General features: G+C 42.4%; 1 protein-coding gene across 7 annotated transcripts in view; it reads right to left on the reverse strand.

Moving 5' to 3' along the window:
- syne2b (spectrin repeat containing, nuclear envelope 2b) overlaps positions 1-19,208 on the reverse strand; it is a 108,262-nt gene that overhangs the window by 24,215 nt on the left and 64,839 nt on the right. For 6 of the 7 annotated variants that reach the window (XM_058614571.1, XM_058614574.1, XM_058614568.1 and 3 more), the window contains 30 exons: positions 18,811-19,062; positions 18,156-18,260; positions 17,430-17,527; positions 16,618-16,729; positions 16,211-16,336; positions 14,082-14,243; positions 13,467-13,661; positions 12,596-12,718; positions 12,269-12,388; positions 11,666-11,908; positions 11,371-11,544; positions 10,763-10,897; positions 9,507-9,700; positions 9,257-9,398; positions 8,930-9,169; positions 7,524-7,676; positions 7,235-7,411; positions 6,952-7,107; positions 6,729-6,863; positions 6,478-6,648; positions 6,223-6,356; positions 5,827-6,034; positions 5,561-5,743; positions 5,143-5,250; positions 4,060-4,214; positions 3,696-3,843; positions 3,519-3,613; positions 2,898-3,129; positions 1,344-1,538; positions 390-515 (listed from right to left, as the gene is read on the reverse strand). In XM_058614571.1, coding sequence (XP_058470554.1) covers positions 390-515; positions 1,344-1,538; positions 2,898-3,129; positions 3,519-3,613; positions 3,696-3,843; positions 4,060-4,214; positions 5,143-5,250; positions 5,561-5,743; positions 5,827-6,034; positions 6,223-6,356; positions 6,478-6,648; positions 6,729-6,863; positions 6,952-7,107; positions 7,235-7,411; positions 7,524-7,676; positions 8,930-9,169; positions 9,257-9,398; positions 9,507-9,700; positions 10,763-10,897; positions 11,371-11,544; positions 11,666-11,908; positions 12,269-12,388; positions 12,596-12,718; positions 13,467-13,661; positions 14,082-14,243; positions 16,211-16,336; positions 16,618-16,729; positions 17,430-17,527; positions 18,156-18,260; positions 18,811-19,062 — 4,797 coding nt within the window. The remainder of the gene's footprint in view (positions 1-389; positions 516-1,343; positions 1,539-2,897; positions 3,130-3,518; positions 3,614-3,695; positions 3,844-4,059; positions 4,215-5,142; positions 5,251-5,560; positions 5,744-5,826; positions 6,035-6,222; positions 6,357-6,477; positions 6,649-6,728; positions 6,864-6,951; positions 7,108-7,234; positions 7,412-7,523; positions 7,677-8,929; positions 9,170-9,256; positions 9,399-9,506; positions 9,701-10,762; positions 10,898-11,370; positions 11,545-11,665; positions 11,909-12,268; positions 12,389-12,595; positions 12,719-13,466; positions 13,662-14,081; positions 14,244-16,210; positions 16,337-16,617; positions 16,730-17,429; positions 17,528-18,155; positions 18,261-18,810; positions 19,063-19,208) is intronic. The other variant, XM_058614570.1, reaches the window with a different exon arrangement.

Raw genomic sequence — 19,208 nt, forward strand, 5'->3', positions numbered from 1 at the left:
GTTAAAATCCTTGTTTTGTACTGTGTTTTTGTTTGTTTTTGCAGCTTCTTGTGGAAGTGGAGATTTATGCAAATTATGAATGACAAGATCTGTATTTTATGGTGTTAAAAAGTGAAAAAAAAACACAAGTTAAACAAACAAATTGATGCGTCGATTATCTAAATAGCGGACAATGTATTTAGTAATTGAAAACCAGAGTGAACGTGTTCCCCATTTTCAGTTACAACACTCCTGTTCCTCTCCCACATCAAACCCCATAGAGAAAATCACTGATTAACATCACAGCACACAGGAGCTGTTGATCCACTGCTGCCTCCATTAACTAACTTCAAATTTCTTATTTTGTGTGAGTGAGTTAACTCCAGTGAGTTCCTGTGGTTAAAACGTACCTTGTTGAATTTCTCGGCGCTCTGCAGCTCGTCATCGCTCTCTGGGAGCGACTGGTTCAGTCTGATCTTGATGTCCTTCAGCTGCAGCATGCTGTCTGATAGTCCGGCCTCGCACCGCTCCCAGTTCTGACGCATAACAAACAACAACAACAATTGATCACACAGATCAAAGCAAACACTTAGAGACGTTCATTGGAGCTGATAGGATTACAGACAAACAGATGACGATGCGTCCATATGTTAATATTCGTCCTTTTCATTTTAACATCTAACAAATCACATTAATGCAGCAGATTCAGGACAGTGACAGTGTGGAGGAGACGTGAGAAAAGCATTCAGAGGCTTTTTAGATTCAAGAAGCTGTAAAATCAAAGAAACTAGAAAATATTCAAACTTTAGAAGCTGAAAAATCAAAGAAACTAGAAAATATTCACATTTAAGAAGCTGGAAAATGACAGAAACTAGAAAATATTCACATTTAAGAAGCTGGAAAATGACAGAAACTAGAAAATATTCACATTAAAGAAGCTGTAAAATCAAAGTAACTAGAAAATATTCAAACTTAAGAAGCTGAAAAATCAAAGAAACTAGAAAATATTCACATTTAAGAAGCTGGAAAATGACAGAAACTAGAAAATATTCACATTTAAGAAGCTGAAAAATGACAGAAACTAGAAAATATTCACATTTAAGAAGCTGAAAAAATGACAGAAACTAGAAAATATTCAAACTTAAGAAGCTGAATATGACAGAAACTAGAAAATATTCACATTTAAGAAGCTGAAAATAACAGAAACTAGAAAATATCCACATCTAACGATTTAATAAAAAAAAAAACACAAAACTTTAATCTAATTAACCGATAACCACAATACTCGTGACTTGATGTAAAGTGTTTAAAAAGATAAATAAAGTCCAATATTGCAAAGTAAATAAATAAAAGACAGCGAGTACCTGGACGACGGCTTGCGTGAGTCGCAGCCTGGGGCTCAGCAGACCGCGCAGGTCGTCCCACTCCTCCTGCAGCGTCCCCAGATCCTCCTGCAGCCGTGTCTGCGTCTCGTCGTCGCCCATGGAGAAGAGCTGCCGGCCGACCTCCAGCGTGTGGACGAAGCTGCTCTGGTGTCTCTGGAAGAGCAGCTCAGTGTGCTGGAGAGGTGGAGGTGAAGACACCCACATCAGAGGAGGACAACAACTTCTGAACCAGTGAGACGAGACGAGGTCAGGCCACAGGAGAGGGAACTCTCCTCACTCCTCTGTCGTGCTAATCAAAGACTCTTGTCCTCGTCTCGTTTGTTCTCATTGTGATGTAAATACAATCAGTTTCCTCAGTGTCTTCATCTTAATCTGGTCTTAATCTGAATAAACAACCATTTCACTCAGGGCTGGGCCAAATATATGGATTATATTATAAAGTAAATCTGTGATTACCTTTCCTGCTGCATTCATAATCATCATATGTACTATTATTATTATTTATACAACTAAATGTTATTCAAAAAACACATGGAATCGACAAAACAATATTTAAAAATGTGACATTTTTAAATGTAAGCCTAATTATTTATGCTACAGCAGAATTTGACCATATTTATAGCCAATGTCAGTGTTTCTAACATATATAAAAAGCCAAATAATCCGTCAAAATGATCACAATTTTAGAAAATAAAAAACAATTTATATGAACGACCGCAATATCCATTTACTCCATGTATTCCAATTTTTCAGCCATTTTCACTTTTATTTATAAATATCATCCTGGAAACTTGGTTGTAATCTTGGTTTGCCTTTGCAATTTATTTGTTTACTCATTTTTAAATTATTCTTTTGTATAAATGATATTTTATAACACTACAGTATTACTGTATAACAATTAATACTTCACTTTATTCACATTCTTTAATGGTATTCACTGCTTTAATCATTGTTGCTCAACGCGTGTGTCGTTCTCCTGCGAGAAACTTGAGCCAGTTTACATCTATGATATGTTTAAGAACAAGTTTCACGTCTTTATCTCACTGTTCGACAAACTTTACCAATTGTTAGTGGAAGTTTGTAAACCGCTCACTCTCCCACACCAAAGCCCATAGAGAAAATCAGTGATTATAAAATCACAGCACACAGGAGCTGTTGATACACTGCTGCCTCCATCACTAAGTTTAAATGTCTTATTTTGTCAATTTGGCATTTAAAATATTTCCTGCGATTGAGCTCAGTGACACAAAGTGACCACACGAGGCAGCAGTAGACCAGCAGCTCCTGTGTCCCTGTGAGCTAAAGTCACTGATTTTCTCTATAGGGTTTGGTGTGAGTGAGTGAGTGGTTTACAAACGTCAGTTTCCTGTTGGAAAAGTCTGTCTAACAGTGAGATAAAGACGTCAACATGTTCTGTAGTTACGTAGAAGGTGAATCTTTTTGTTAAGTGGCTGAAATTCCTTCATTGATTTCCCATAAGTCCCCTCTCTCTCTCTCTCTCTCTCTCTCTCTGTGACGTCGTCTCCGTCTCACCTGCAGGTCTCTCAGGGAGCGTCTGAGCTGCCGCAGGCTGCAGCACGGCGGCCCGCTCGGCGGGAGGAGGCTCCGCGTGTCGGACAGGAACCTCCGCAGCTTCTTCAGGCTGCGGCCGTACAGATGCCAGTGCTTCACCAGACCGTCCACCAGGGAGCGCCGCTGGTCAGCGCGCCGCACCGCCCCCTGCCAGTGCTCTCTGAGCTGCGCCAGCTTCAGGAGGAAGTCGCTCCTGTAAAACACCCGACACAGTACCACATGCTTTTCTTGGGGTTTCTTTGCAGTGAAGGCACTTTCTACTATAGCAGTTACTAAATAGTAGAACTGTCAATCACACAGTAAATGAGAAGAATTATGCAAAAATGACCACACCCAGCAATTACAAAATAATCGCAATAATCCTAACTGTGTAAAAAGAGTGAACGTAACTCCACGATGAAAACAGACTTAAGAAACAGAAACAAACAGGAGCATACACAACATTAGCACTGACTCCTGACATCTTTGAGTAAATCATTAACATTCAGCCTCTGGTGGTCATAAAAATCCACAGTGTAGATGTAAATCAAACACTTTCAACAAACAACTCCACATTTACATAAATGAAGGTCATGTTCTCACCTGTCGTCCACTTCTCCTCTCTGTAGCAGGTGGAGAGCTTCAGTGATGACCGAGTGAAGGATCTGGTGACCAGTGGAAAGTTCTGCCTCAAACCTCTGACAAAACCAGGACACATGGGGGATCAGCGGTCACATCTCACGTGTGTGTGCAGTGTGTGACTCTGTGTTGTTCCCGTACCTTGTGCGTGCGCAGCTGCTGCCTGAGGCCGAGGTAAGAACCGGCCACGTCCACGGCCACGCTGTCCTCCATCTGCTGCAGGAAACACGTCCAGCTCTCACACTTGTGCTGGAAACTCTGCTGCTTCAGGGACTCTGTGTGCAGCTCACTGCACACACAACAACAACATCATCATACACTTTATCACTCTGTGTGCAGCTCACTGCACACACAACAACAACAACAACATCACACACTTTATCACTGGTTTCATCTTCAGCACAGGTCTCACAGGAACACACAGCCCCACAATCCATTTCACTTAATGTAGGATTAGTGCTCTGTTATGTTATGGATTACCTCACTCACTCACTCACTCACTCACCTGCAGGTCTCCTCGGCTCTGGCGGACACGGTGGCCCAGCGGCGGTTGAGGCGTCGCAGGTGTCGGGCCGCGGCGTCGCCCAGCGTGAGGCTGCAGCTCAGCTCGTTCAGGACGTCCAGGTCAGCAGAGCGAGCGCTCGGCTCCAGGAGGCCGGACTGTGAACGTAATGATGACATCACAGACTCAGAGGGATCACAGCGGACTGGACCGGACCAGGTCCAGTTTACCACTCTCACTCTTCTTCTGTTACTTACATATTTATATTCACAGGCCTAGAAGTGTCATCTTTCATTTAACGTGTCAGAGTCATAAAACCCAACATTCACTCTGTAAACACAAAATCTTTATCTTTATATTCACTGCTAAATGAAATTAGATTGTAAAGTTCAGCACATAATAATAATAAATAAAAGACATGAATATATATGGCATGTATACAGAATACAATCACTACAATAAAATACATAATAAACGAGATTTAAATTAATTAAACAATAAAAAAAATATATCTTTACGAGGGCTGCAATGATGCATTCTAATTGTTCTGCTTTCTTTGCTCCATAAAACAAAAAAATCCTTAAAACTAAATCATTTTGGTTTGTAGACAAAAACATTTTCTGACATTTTATGGACCAAACGACTAATTGATTAATCAAAAAAATAATCTAATCTTTATTAAAATGCATATTATAAACAAATTTTAAACAAATTTTTATTTACTCATTCATTCAAAAAAGTTCCTGTGACTCTATTTCCACTTTAGCCAAAGAAAAATGTCCAGGCAACAACATATTAAGCACCTAAAGATGTTGATTTCAGAGTAAAAGCCTCTTTTCAGGTTACATTCTAATATAATATCATATCAATTTGCACTATTTATTAATTGCCGTTTGTTTATCTGGCCAAATTCATTTTTTAAACCCTTTATTATAATATTACCTTCTTGTACAGCTGCCTAAAACACCTTATATTCTTTGTTGTTTTCCTGAAACGGTGCTGCTGTGACACAATAATCTCCACGTCTGGGGATCAATAAAGTTCCTGCATGCGTCTGTTTATCAGTCATTCAAACCTCTGTCTCACCTGATCTCCTGTGTGAACCACGGTGTCCAGACGCTGCTGCCAAACGTCCACGTCTGTGTCCAGTGACTGGAGGACGTCAGTGAACTCCTGCAGCTGCTGCAGCTCCTCCTGCACAGACACCACACACACACGTACAGTAAATTCTCTGCTATGGATCTACTGTGTGTCAACCTCAGGTGTCAGGATTACAAGTTGTGTACGAGAACGTGAAGATTTAGTCAAAATGTGGCCTTTTTTTGAGGATTGATGCTTTAAAAACAACTGAAAAACAACAGTACGTCAACAAAATGATCAGTGATGATCAATAAGTGATTGGTTTGCAGTATAAACAGGAAACAGAGACGTACAACAAGCAATAAAACTGCATAAAAACAGTAAAAACTCACTGTCGTGCAGTAAAACACAGGATTCCACTCACCTGCAGTTCACGCAGCTTCCCTGTCAGCATGTGACTGAGCTGCAGGACACCACGTGACAACAACCTGCTCTCTGATTGGACCAGAGCGGCAGCTGAGGGTTCCAGGCAGCGACACAGGGCCTTGGAAGCCTCCAGCACCCCCTGCAGGTCAGACTGCAGAGTGTGGGTGACCTGGAGGAGACTCTGGACACAGAGAGAGAGAAGATGTGTGTTGTGTTCCCTGCACGGCCGGATTTTCCCAAACTTCTCTCATTCACTCTTCTCACCTGAAGGTGTTGAATCTTGGCGGTGACCTGCTCCTCAGCGCAGTCGTCTCCGGACGTCTCACAGCTCACAGCGCACGAGGCGTCGCTCTGCAGCGCCTGCAGCCGCTCAGAGAACGTCGCAGCGAGGCGAGCGTGGGCCTCCCACGCCTGCAGGATCTCCAGGCTCCTGTGGAGGCGCCGGTGCAGAGCTGCGGACACTTCGGTCCAACTGAAAGAGCAGCAGAGCAGAGACACTGTGAGTCTGTCTGTGTGTATATAACAGTGTTTATTAAACATGGTAAAACTATCCTGATCCTAAAGAAACTCACTTACAGCCACATCTGTGATGTTCTGATTTGGCAAACACTAAAAAGGTCCAGAAAATCTTGTTTGGGGACCCAGAAGACAGTGTCTCACCTGTGTCTCTGTCTGTCCAGCTGATCGGAGAGGAGGACGGCAGCCGCAGAGCTGACCGCGCCTCTGAGGGAGGAGACGCTCCGGCTCAGCTCGTCCCACTCTGCGTCCACAGCTTCTGTGTCCTCATGAAGACGCTGCAAACACCACAGCACAGTCACCACAGGGACGACGCTCACTTTAGACGTGAAGGTCATGTTTTCAGCAGCTTTACATGTTTTTAAAACCCTGCATTTGCTTCTAATGCTAATGTTGTACCTGCAGCTTTCCATGTAGATGTCTGTGGGCGTGCAGGGAGAGCCGAGGGTCGCTGTGATAAACCAGAGTCTGGGACGTCCTCGCCGTCTTCAGCCTCGTCTCACTCAGACTCTCGTCCACAGTTTCCCACAGCTGCCGAGTCTGAGTCAGCCTCCGTTTCAGCGAGTCGTTCTGTCAAAGACGAGCAGGAGATCCAGTCAGAAACAAAGGTGTGAGGTGCAGATACAGACGGCTGAGCTTTATTCACCGACCTGTTGAGTGAGAGCCGCACACGTCTGGATGGATTTGTGCGTGTGAGACGCAAAATCACAGCTGCCGTTTCCACAAACTCTGTCTCTGAGCTCCTGCAGAGCTGAAGCCTTCAGCCGGATCTTCTCCTCGAGGCCCTGAAGCACAGAATCAAAGGGGACTTTTAAAGAATGGAACATTTAAAACCTGACGCGATAATATCAGAGTCCAGATGTGACGTGTGACCTCGCAGATGTCGATGCTCCTCTGCAGCTCTGTCCAGCTGCTGGGCGTCTGTGCCGAGTCCATCCACAGGCTCTGATCTGCGATCCAGCTGTCGATCTGCCGCAGTCGAGACTCCCGCTCTGCTCGGGTTTGTAAATCCTGCTCCAGCATCTGGATCTGAAATCCACAAACACAGAGCAGGATAGTGAAGAAGATATATTTTACAAGGTGAGTAATTTCACGTCAACACATCCATCTCCATGACAACTGAACCAACGTAGCTGCTCGTAGTTTGTTTCCTGACCTGAGAGTTGAGCGTTTCCTGGAAACTGAGCCACCGACGGTTGAGACGACCCTGGTCCTCTGCAAACTCAATGTGTCGGTAGCGCCCCGCCTGGTCGTCATCGGTACTACAGGTCTGCAGTGGCAGGTTGACGTGGTCCAGTACGGCCTGATGGGCCGACAACTCACTCCGACGCTCCTGCAGAGTCAGTGACGCAGGTACACGTGTGAACGGTCCCAAATTCCCTTATTTTTATTTAAATGAATCTGAATTTTGAGCGAAACAAACACGTGTGACAGTCGATGTTTACCTTGCAGCACTTCAGCAGCTCTCTGAGCTCAGCGTTGGTGGAGGACATTCGGTCAATTCTGCTGCGATTCTCCTGCAGCTGAGACTCAGCAGCACCGAGCCAGGGCTGTAGCTCCAGCAGCGCCCCCTGCTGGCTCAACATCCTCAACCACCACTGAAGAAGAAGAGGAAGAGGAAGAAATGATGTCATACTTCAAAATAAAACACGACAATTTATCCTTTCAGAAGGGGGCGTTGCAAGAAGGCACGTAAAGCAAACACATTCCTGGGGCCCCGTAAACTAAAAGAGGCCCCCTGGTGGCTGTAACTGTTAGCCCACAACAACAGCTACAATCTGTGTACAATTACCTCATGGTTTTAAACTCAAATGACTCAATTTACAACAACACTGAGATACTAAAGTCAGGCGACTACAAACAGGTCAGAGTTTGACTGAAAACACAAAGAAGCGTCCACAGAAGGCTTCAGAAGTCAATTCCATTGCTCAAAAACACCCTGCTCTTTCAGCAGTTCTTGACTCCACCCGCCCCCGCTCTGCTGCTGTATGCACACAAACACTCCCTCAGTCAGGTCTGACAGTTTTGAATGTTTTCAGATGAAGGACGAAGCAAACAAATAATGTTACATCGTTTCTGTTGAATACGAACATCAACAAAAAAAGTTACGCACTGCAACTTTAAATGAGGTCGAATCATAATGTGTGTGAAATTATTATTTAATTGGGCTCAAAAGTTTCTTATAAAAAAGGAGATAAAAAAAGACGAGGCTCATAAGAGACAAAGACTGAATGAGACGAGTGATGGACAGGAAGAGAAAATGAGAACAGCAGGAGGAGACGAGAGAGATAAGAGGGAATGAAGAGGAGGAGAGAAGAAAGACACTGAAGGAGAAGGAGGAGAGAGATTGTAGGTGGTGAAGGTGATAAGAGTCTTCAGAGCGTCTTTGTGCTGCTGCTGCTGCTGCTGCTGCTGCTGCTGCTGCACAGAGGGTTTGTTTCAAACTAATTGGTGACAAAAGATGAGCGGCAGAATCCAAACTGCACTGAAGTGAACGTGTGGAGTTCAGGTGAAGTCTGACATTAGAGACACGATTAAAGAGGCTTGTCCTCTCATGCTGTGGTCAGTGGACCGGAGGTCTGTGGTCTTGTTCTACAGTTAAATCTTGTCATTTCCCTCTACTGTGTGATCCATTCATCTTCTACTGCTTTATCCTCCACATGAGGGCCACAGGGGGGCGCTGGTGTCAAATCCCAGCTGACATACAGTAGAAAGGTGAGGTCACACCCCGGACAGGTCGTCAGTCCATCACAGGGACACAGAGGTAAACAAGCGACCTCGATCTTTGACCTTTGGCCACCAACATCGGACCAGTTCTCCCCAAAGTGAACGTTAGTGAGAGGCTCCTCACCTTTTGCAGAGCTTGTTGGACGACAGGAAGTCCAGTGAGCAGCCCGGACCAGTCGTCCTCCGTCTGTCTGAGCCTGGAGTGGATGGAACACAGATGCGGCGCCGAAGTCTCGTTATCTTTATCATCTTCTGGATTTCCATCAGAGCTTCTGCCGTCTTCCTCCAACTGGACGAGCTGAGAACCGGCACCGACCACGGCCACCTTCAGTCCAGACCGAGCCTCAAACTCCTGAGTCAAAGCCTACAAATATAAATACGGATGTAAGTGAATTCACTTCTGACTGTTGGTCATTAACTGTCCTGCTGTCCTGTGTCATTCACTGCTCACCACACACTGCAGGTACAGCTCACGTCTCTGTCCCACATCTGTCTCCTCGTTCTCTGCCACAGTGATTCTCTGACTCCAGTCGTTCATCAGCTCTCGGGTCTTTTTCATCCACTCACTCAGGACAGCAGAGTCATGAATGAACCTGTTTGTCAAAAAAACAACAACAAAAAGGAAAGGAAACGTTTCAGTAAAATTTAAATAAAAACAAAAAAGGAACTTTTAAACTTTGAGTATCAAGTTCAAACTTCACCTGTGTCTCAGTTTCTTGGTTCTGTTGAGTCTGGTGCGTTCACTGTCCACCCTCATGTGCAGGGTTCTCCAGCGCACCTGCAGCTCACTGGTGGCCACGCCCACTCCTCTACAGCCTAATGCCTGCAGCCGTAGCCCCGCCTCCAGCATCCGACAGAACCGCGCCTTGTTCTGCAGCAGAACATCGGCAAGCTCCTGCCACACACACACAAACACAAACTTTATTCAACACTATTTAAAACACAGTGCAAACGTTCACTGGACTTTTTGGTTTTCACCCTCAAAACATTCTAGGTTTACAGCTACAGAGACCGAAATGCATTCTGAACCCACTCTTGAGCGCCCCCTATACAGATTTTGGGATAGTTCAGGAGAAATCAGCCTGAGATATGACTCTTAGTGAATAAAACGTATTTTTTTTTTTCCAACAGGAAAGATGTAAACCACTCACTCTCCCACACCAAAGCCCAGAGAGGAAATCAGTGATTTTAACATCACAGCACACAGGAGTTGTTGATCCACTGCTGCCGCCATCAATAAGTTTAAATGTCTTATTTTATGACTTTGGTGTCTGAAATCCTTCATTCAGATTCACCTCAGTGACACAAAGTGACCACACGAGGCAGCAGTGGACCAGCAGCTCCTGTGTCTCCTGTGGTTTGGTGTGGGAGAGTGAGTGGTTTACAGACTTCAGTTTCCTGTTGGAAGAGTCTGTCTCACAGTGAGATAAAGACGTGAACACGTTCTTAAAATATCATAGACTTAAAATATAGATTTTATGAGGCGAGTCTTTTTGGAATCCCATGCTGAAGTTGGAAACCCGTATTCAGGGAAACTATTCCTGGACACTGGAAGTTCTCCCTTTATTAGAACTTCAGCTGACGATGTTAAAAAGAGCCAGAGATTCTCCGTCTTCCTGCTTCATCTTCATCACCGTTGACCGTGGTTCAAGCGTCCACACCTGGTCTGCTTCACATGAACACAAGCATCATCATCATCATGTCTGATCCCACGGGAAGGGCAAGACGAAGCGAAATCAACCTCTGCTCGACTAATAACTGGCATCAAAGTCAAGGAACATCATGTTCCTCTACAACAGCCAATCCGCTCACATGTAATTGAACCAATTCGGGTTTGGAGTGCAAAGAAAATGAGCAGGAGGGAAAATGGTAAAATGCAACTGCGTCTTCTGGTTCTGCTGCCTGTTAGCACATCACAATTATCTCCACTCACGTATGAGTAGTAATATAAGATTACCTGGAGGCTGCAGAGATCCTCACATAACTGCTGATCACAGTCAGGACCCTCCTTGTGCATCTTGGGAAATGAAGTCTGTAATTCTCTCAGCAGGGAGTCTGTCCAGGAACGGTCGTCCTCCCACTGTGTCCACACCTGACGATGAGAGGACACGTTTCTGTTACAGGATATGACTGCACCTCAGGATCACTTTTAAGATTCTTTGATTAGTCTTTAAACCTCTTCATGAAGAAGCAGCATCAGGTCTTCAGGAAGCAGCTTTTAAATTCATCCTGAAGTAAGAACTTCTACTATCGTGGTCATTTTATCTGTTAACATTTATGTTTTTCCTTTTCTTTTACCTCATGTTTTCACTATATTAGTATTTTACTCTCCAGTGTTTTTACCTCACAACTGTTTGAGTTCCACTTTACTTCCTTTCCTCACTTTTCTTCCTCATTTCACTTCCTTTCCTCACTTTTCTTCCTCACTCCACTTCCTTTACTCACTTTTCTTCCTCACTTCACTTCCTTTCCTCAGTAATGTTTTCATTCTGTACACACACACACACACAAAACTGCCTTCAAACTAAGATAAAAGTATCAATATTCTCTAACAGATCAAATTACCTGCAATGTTTCCTGCATCCTGGTTCCTTCCTGCAGTCCTCGCTGCTGCAGACGCGTCACCTGGTCCTGCAGGCCCGTCACTGCACTGCCCCACCTGTGGATGGCGCTCTGTGGAAGTCTGCAGGTCAGGTACTGCAGGGTCTGACAGTGATGACCCAGGAACTGGAAGAACCTCTGATAAAAAAATAACAACATGGAATATTTATATTTCGAAATTATGAAGTGATGAACTGACCATGTGACTCACAGACAGACTGAACATGTGACTCACAGACAGAATAACAGACAGACTGACCGTGTGACTGTTGAGCTGCTGCTGCAGGTGACTCCTGCTCTGCAGCTCTGCTTCCTCCTCCTGCTGCTGCTGCTGCTGCTGCTGCTGCTGCTGCTGCTCCTGGTGTGTGAGGCGTTCATGGCCCAGAGTGAGCAGCTCCTGCAGGCTGTGGAGCAGCTGCTCAAACATGTGCTGCAGCTCCTCGCTGCTCGTCGGCTGCTCACAGTGACAGTGAACGCCACGCAGAGACGAGTCCAGCTCATCCTGCACACAGGAAACTCAACTGAACCATTTCTCTGACAAACAAGATGTCCACATGGTTAGAAATGTTTAAGAAGAAACTTATTACTTTTGATTCATGACATAACTTATGTAACCTAACATGTTTTCGTTGTTATTTTAAGTTAGTGTCATTTATTTAGTCTCAGAACTCTGATTTTTTTCCCCTCATAATTCCAATTTAAAGTACAGAACTGACTTTTTTCCTTCAGAATTCCAACTTTAATCTCAGAAATCCGACTTTGTTTTTCATTTATTTGTTTGTTGTATTTTGTTTCAAAACAAGAAAAATCTCTAAAAATAATCTAACCCTGTCATTGCTCGTCTAAGCACGAGGAGACGCACCTGCAGCCGTTTGACCTGGTGGACGAGGGACGAGGACGGGTTGCGTTGCTCGACGTCCTCCAGCAGAGAGTTGACCTGTGTCACCTGCAGCTGCAGAGACGCCTGCGTCTCATTCACAACCTGCACATTTAAATCATAAAAATCTGCATCACAACATCCTGATGTTTTTCCCTCCATTAGATACATGTGCAGCTTCTGTCAGTGCACTTTATTTTATTTTTATTACCTATATTTACCTACAAAACTCTTCTAAAAAGGCAGCGTTACTGACAGTACAGCAAAATAACAAATAACAAGAACATAACAAAAACTCCATGGTAACGGTACCTGTAGTTGTTGGTTAGGGCTCAGAGTTTCACTGAGTTTATTGGTTATTTGAGGAGGAGGAGGAGGAGGAGGAGGCGTCGTCTGGTTAGAGGTGAAGGCTGCATGCAACTCGCTCAGACGTCTCTGTTGGGTTTGACACACGACACTGATTCTGTCATGCAAACAACAAATGCTCACATTTTTGCTCACAAACAAGAACACGTTATTGTTTCCATTTCTGGTGTTTAAACGTACATGAGACACAGGTAAGTGAGGAGGACGCACCACGTAGATCATTCAGGAAGTCTGTTGTTGTTTGTGTCATCAGAGGGAGGTTATTTTAAAAGTGTGGTTGTATGAGGTACTGACACGGCTGTGAGCAGGAAAACAGATTTAAGCCACAGAACTCACCTTTAGGCAGCAATGTTCCAACAGGAAACTGAAGTTTGTAAACCACTCACTCTCCCACACCAAAGCCCATAGAGAAAATCAGTGATTTTAACATCACAGCACACAGGAGTTGTTGATCCACTGCTGCTTTCATCAGTGAGTTCAAATGTCTTATTTTGCATTATTCGGCATGTGTGACCACACGAGGCAGCAGTAGACCAGCAGCTCCTGTGTCCCCTGTGAGCTTAAAACGTTTAAAACGGTTTGGTGTGGGAGAGTGAGTGGTTTACAAACCTCAGCTTCCTGTTGGAAAAGTCTGTCTCAGTGAGATAAAGACGTGGACATGTTTTCAGGATGTCATAGACTTATGTTTTTAGTGAGTCTGCCTGTTTCATGCTGACTTATCAGTATCTCAAAAAACCACACTTTTTTTAAAATAAAGAAATCCTGACCTATCCCTTTAAACAGGAGTCAATGATGACAGAGTGTGTGACCTTCTGACCTTCTGCTTCACAGTCTCCTCCTGCAGGTTCTTGAGCTGCTTCTCTCGGCTGGTCAGAGCAGCCTGGACCACAGGAAGGACTCTGCTCAGGTCATCGACACACCGCTGAACACACTCTGAGCCCAGGACAGCGGTGACCTTTGACCCCTGAGAGGACAGCTCATCGCCAAGGGTCAACAGCTCTGCTGACAGACTCTGAAGTAAAAAAAGAAAAATTCCGTTTAGTCTGATCCCGTTCTGAAGGAGTGTGAAGGAAAATCTAGTTAACCCGTGCCACTGAAAATATGTCTCATGTTATTTCTGTACCTTTAATCTATACATTTTAGCCTTATATATATATTTAATGTAATTGTTCATAATTCTTGTGCTGTAATGTCTTTCCTTTTCCAATTTTAATCTTCTTTAATCCAGATTTTCTTCATTCATGCTTCTTTTTGTGTTTGCTTATGAACAAAACCCCCAAGACAAAGTCCTTATGTGCATACCTATCTGGCAATAAAACATTCTTATTATTTATGTCATTTCATCTCAAAGTGTTCTACTTTGTTATAAAATGAGACTAAAAGTGAAAATAAGTGTGTCTTTATATGAAGTGTTTGCTGCAGAGACTCTGACCTGCAGCTGCAGCAGCTTCGGCTTAGTTTCCTCAACCTCATCCTCGTCCTCCTCACATCTGCTGGACTCAGGTGAGTCCAACAGATGTTTGATGGAGGACAAAGACAAGGAGACGTCGTGCAGAACAAGAAACAAATCCTCGTCCAGTGTCTGACGGGAAACCTGAATTCACAAACATGTAGAAAAAATTTTAATTGTTGAAGGAAAACTGGAGAAAAAAGACACATAACAACTATTCAGTGAGAAAACAACTTTATTTTTATTTTCTGACCCACTTGGCTCCAAACTACATGAATCAGGAGGAGGATAGTTTGTTTTCAAGAGTCCGACTGATCATATTTTATCTTTTATGTTTGTTGTTGTGTTCTTTTTGTCATGTGTGATCAAAAACTATGACCCGTGGGGTGAGACATTAAAAACAACATCATGTTAAGAATTTTCATCAGAGCATCAGAGCGGCTTTAATTTCCAGCTCGCTTTTATCACGTCAGATTTCAAACAAAAATAAATTAGATTAGACATTTGATCTACAAAGACTGGACTCATTTATGCTTTTAATAAAAATATAACTATTTATCTTTTAATTATTTATTTTACTTCCCAAAATTCTGTCATTGTCTTTCACTTTGATTTGATTCTAGTTTTTTTATTTTGCAAACATCACTTACTGTGAACGTTACATAGAGATTCATTTAAAAATATATATATATATATATAAAACATAAAGGTCAATATATTTATGCTATATTTAAATGTCTTGTGTCTGTTTTGGCAGCCATCATGAGAAGCAGCTGTTCTGAGCCTTCAAGTCAAGTTTAAAGATAACAGAGAATGAGCTTTTAGCCCGATTATATTATCAAAAAGCTAATAATAAGTTAAACTTTGGTCCTTAACTCCAGTTCTGAATAAGCTACCATAGCTTGTAAAGCTAATAATGTGTTGCTAAACTCAGTTAAATAACCTGCTTGGCTTATCTGCCTTAGCTTGATAAACGTTATTTTTGGTACACCTGAAGGAATGCATTAAACAAACACATGATTAAAATGAAAGATAAACGAAAAGCTCCGCAAAAGTTAAAGCTAAAATGGTAAAAACAAAAACATAAAGCTAGAATGCCTGAAGCTCAAATGCTAACGCTGTAAAACAACAGCAACAGAGAAGCTAATGCTGTCAAAGCTAATGTGACACAAATGCTAATTCTCCAAGAGCTACAGTAACAAACAGAGTTCTCACACACGACATTTCTCACGGTGATAAGTGACAAAAAAAAACCTCACCGCACATAATAAATTATTAATCTATGAATCGATGACGCGAAGGCAAACTGCTCTGCGTAGTTCATTCACACAGGTGTGTTGAATTAGCAAGCTATCAGCCAATCAGAAAATAGAATTTCCTGTTGCCAGGTAAATTAATACACTGGTTGCAGAACGGCTGGACAATTGGAGTCACGAGACTAGGTTTTCTCGCACGGAAATACGCTGCAAATGTTGTAAACGCAACAAAAACGGAGCTGTGTTTCTACCGAGCAAATAAGCAGGAGAGGGATTCTTTCTACTTCTGTAGTTCAGTGAAATACGATGTCGCTTCAACACGGGATTTCTTTATTCTGAAAAGAAAACCGGATGTTTTATTTCTCCTACTTCCTCTTCCGGTCGTGCTGAATTCCGTTGCTTTTATGCGGCTCTGCTACGGCATCCGCCGGAAATAGAAGTGCTATAAGAACTTAGAATAATATACAATTTATATAATAAATGAATAATACATTATATTAAATACAACTAAAGCTACAACATTTATACAGAGCTAATGCTATAATGTTTAAACTAAAACTAAAACGCTAACACTGTAAAAACTACACCCACAAAGTTTTAAAACTGAAGTTACAAAAACCTATATTAAATAAAACATTCTTAAGCTATGAAGAGCTAAAATAATGTCATTATACATGAATATTCAAAATATTGTGTGCAGTTTTGTCACATTCAAGCTTGTTTTCATTGATCACTTTTTGTTCATTCATAAGCATAACTATATGAAATATATAAACATTTTTAAATGTATTTCTTTGTGCAGAGGTCAAATGTCGCGACCTCCATTACTGTGTGACAATGTAACAGAAGCATCACCTCGTCCAGAGACTGAGCCGCCGCTCTCAGTCCCAGTTCCCCGAGACGCCTGATGAGACTCTGAGGGACAATCACACGTCCCGCTGTTCCATCAGAGCGTCTGCGTCTCCTCCACGAGTCTGTCACCTTCACGGAGACAAGACAGAGAAAAGACGGAGTCACACATCAGCCTCATCACGCCCCGCAGGAGTCCTCATAACACCGAGCACACAACAGAGGGAGAGTCTGCTGCTGCTGCTGCTGCTGCTGCTGCTGCTCAGAGGTGATAATCAAGCACGCAGACAGACAGGCAGAGAGACACAGAGAGAGAGAGACAGAGAGAGAAGAGCAATTTCTTCTTCATCTTCTTTTTTCTGTGTTTGAAAAGTGATAATCAGGCACTTCAGCTGTCACGATGAAGGCTTTACCTCAGAGGGAGGAAGCAGCCAGAGCTGCTCCACAGCCAGGAACCCACTGTGAAGAGCGGCCCACTTCTTCTCCTGATCCACGGCGCGCACATCAGGCCCAGCAGGAGGCCCCCTGCAGGCGGCGAGAGAGAAGACGGCCACAAAGAAGAAGAAGAGGCTGGAAATTAACCCTTCAGTTCACCTACACTCTTTCTTTCTTTCTTTCAGTCTGAGATCGCGACACTTTCAGATGATTATTGCAGAAAACACGTTGAAAAGAACGGTAAAGACGAGGTTAAACACTGATTTTAAAGTCTACAGAGTGAATGAATGATGTGGAAACATTCAGAGATGTGTGGTTTCATTTATTTATTTATTTTATTCATAATGTATTTGCTTTGTGTATTTTTTGGTAAAGAGATATTTTTGGTAAACGTGGTGTTTGTGCAAATGTGAGAAACTTTCTCAAGTTCTTAAACTCAGCGACAGCTCTTCTCTCCCCCCTCCTCTCCCCCTCCTCTCCCCCCTCCTCTCCCCCTCCTCTCCTCTTTCACCACAGCCTGTCTTGGCAGATGCTGCACACGTTTGACTCATGTTTGAGATTTCTTGTTTGTTTCTCTGCTCTCTATGATAATAATAATTGTTTATGTGCAGAGCCTTGAGATAATGTATGTTGTGATTCGCCGCTATACAAATAAAGTTGAAATGAATTGAATACATATAATAAAATACAACGATATATAAATATATTTGTGTTTTTATGACATGTGAGTCAAATATAAGCACATAAGTAATAATTATAATAATATTAGTAGTAATAAAGATGGCGTTACCATGGCGATGGCTGACTGAGCTCCTCTGACTCTTGGCTGCAGAGTCGAGCGATGGCGTGAGTCAGTCCTCTCTGTTCACTCAGATCCTGCTCCAGCTCCTAAACAACAAACAATAACAATGTCTACTACACAGAACGCACGTTTAGAGACTTTAAAGACATAGAAACTGTATTTTTTATTGTTTTTAATGTGATTTCAAATGTGTTTTTACTGATTTTATCTTGTCGTACTTTATTATTATTTATTACGAAGCACTTTGTGCAACTTTATCAGTGAGTTCTTGTGTCTCGGGAGATTAAAATGAGTTAATAACGGGGTCTAAAAAAAACGTTTCACAGGGAGTGAAAGTAAATCACAGACGAGCTGCGACATTAAAACCTGAGTCTGAGTCTGAGTCGAGGGTCAGAGGTCAGAGGTCAGATTATACAAAACTCCCAACAAAAACAGGTTTATAGGTTAAATATCAACAACAGTTTTGACGTACGGTCATTTAGTCACAGAAGAACATAAATGTAGAAGAACTTTAAATAATATTAATGTTTATGAATAAATCAACAGAATATTAAAGTCTGTCTCATGAATCTAAGACCATCATCTGCTGAACTCTATCATTTTTATTCCACATAATCTTGATTTATTTCGTAAAACATAAATATCTCATGGACCGAATACAGTGTGTGTGATGGTCCAGGTGAGGGCCGTGAGCCTCAGGTTGGACACACCCACCTTCTGCTGCTGCAGACTGTTCTGTCTGAGGAACTTGTTTCTCGGCGAGGAGAAGATTTCCTGAACGCTGCTGCGCCTCAGCTCAGACTGAGGGGGGCGCTGTGACTGACGGACACGAGGAAGACAAACAGGGATTAGATTACAGGATTATAAATATAATAAATAACTGTTACACTGCCAAAAAATATTCTTAAATCAATTTAAAAATTCTTTTAAGAAAAATAATCTGTGAGTTCCTGTTTGGAATATTTAAAACTATCAAACTAAATCTAACTTAATCTAACAAAATCTCACTTAATCTCACTGAATGAGGCCACATTAAGAGAGTAATAAGCCTGAAAATGAAGAAAAACTGTTCAAAATTTTAAAAGGTTAAACTTATCATAAAGAAATTCTGTCATGAGAAACAACTTAAGAATTCAAACATGATCATTTCTTATATTTGCAAAAAAAACAAACTCTAATCTGTGACAGTGAATTTAACACCAGGGAATTAAAGCTTATTAACGTTCGCTGTATTATCAAAGTTAAAGATTTTATTTTTCTCGTGTAAAAACTTTCAGATCAAAAATAAGAACAATTCCACAGAAATGAAATTGAAAATCATTTTTTTACAGTGTTAAACTACGTTTTTATTGATTGATTGATTATGGACCTGTTGTTGTTGTTGTTGTTGTTGTTGTTGTGTCTCTGTGTTCTCCTCCTGCAGAAGTTTCTGGAAGGAAACCAGCTTCTGTTTGAGGAGCTTCACTTTAGAAAAGAGCAGCTCTGCTGCCTCCTGCTGGGAGACAACCTGTCCCAGTCCCAGGTCTGGTCCTGGTTCAGGTCCCAGGTCTGGTTCCAGATCAGAGACTGGACCGAGCGCTGACAGACTGTCCATCTTCTGCTGGATCTCCAGAAACATCTCCTGAACATCAGACGTCACATGTTACTCAAACACGTTTGTTGTCATGTTGATATTTAAATGTCGAATAAACAAGTAATTAACAAAACAATGAAAGAAAACTTTATTCATTTCATTTTTTATGTTATTTTGAAAACATAAACACACAC

This window comes from Solea solea, chromosome 18 (genome assembly GCF_958295425.1).
Source record: "Solea solea chromosome 18, fSolSol10.1, whole genome shotgun sequence".
In the NCBI taxonomy this organism is placed as follows: domain Eukaryota; kingdom Metazoa; phylum Chordata; class Actinopteri; order Pleuronectiformes; family Soleidae; genus Solea; species Solea solea.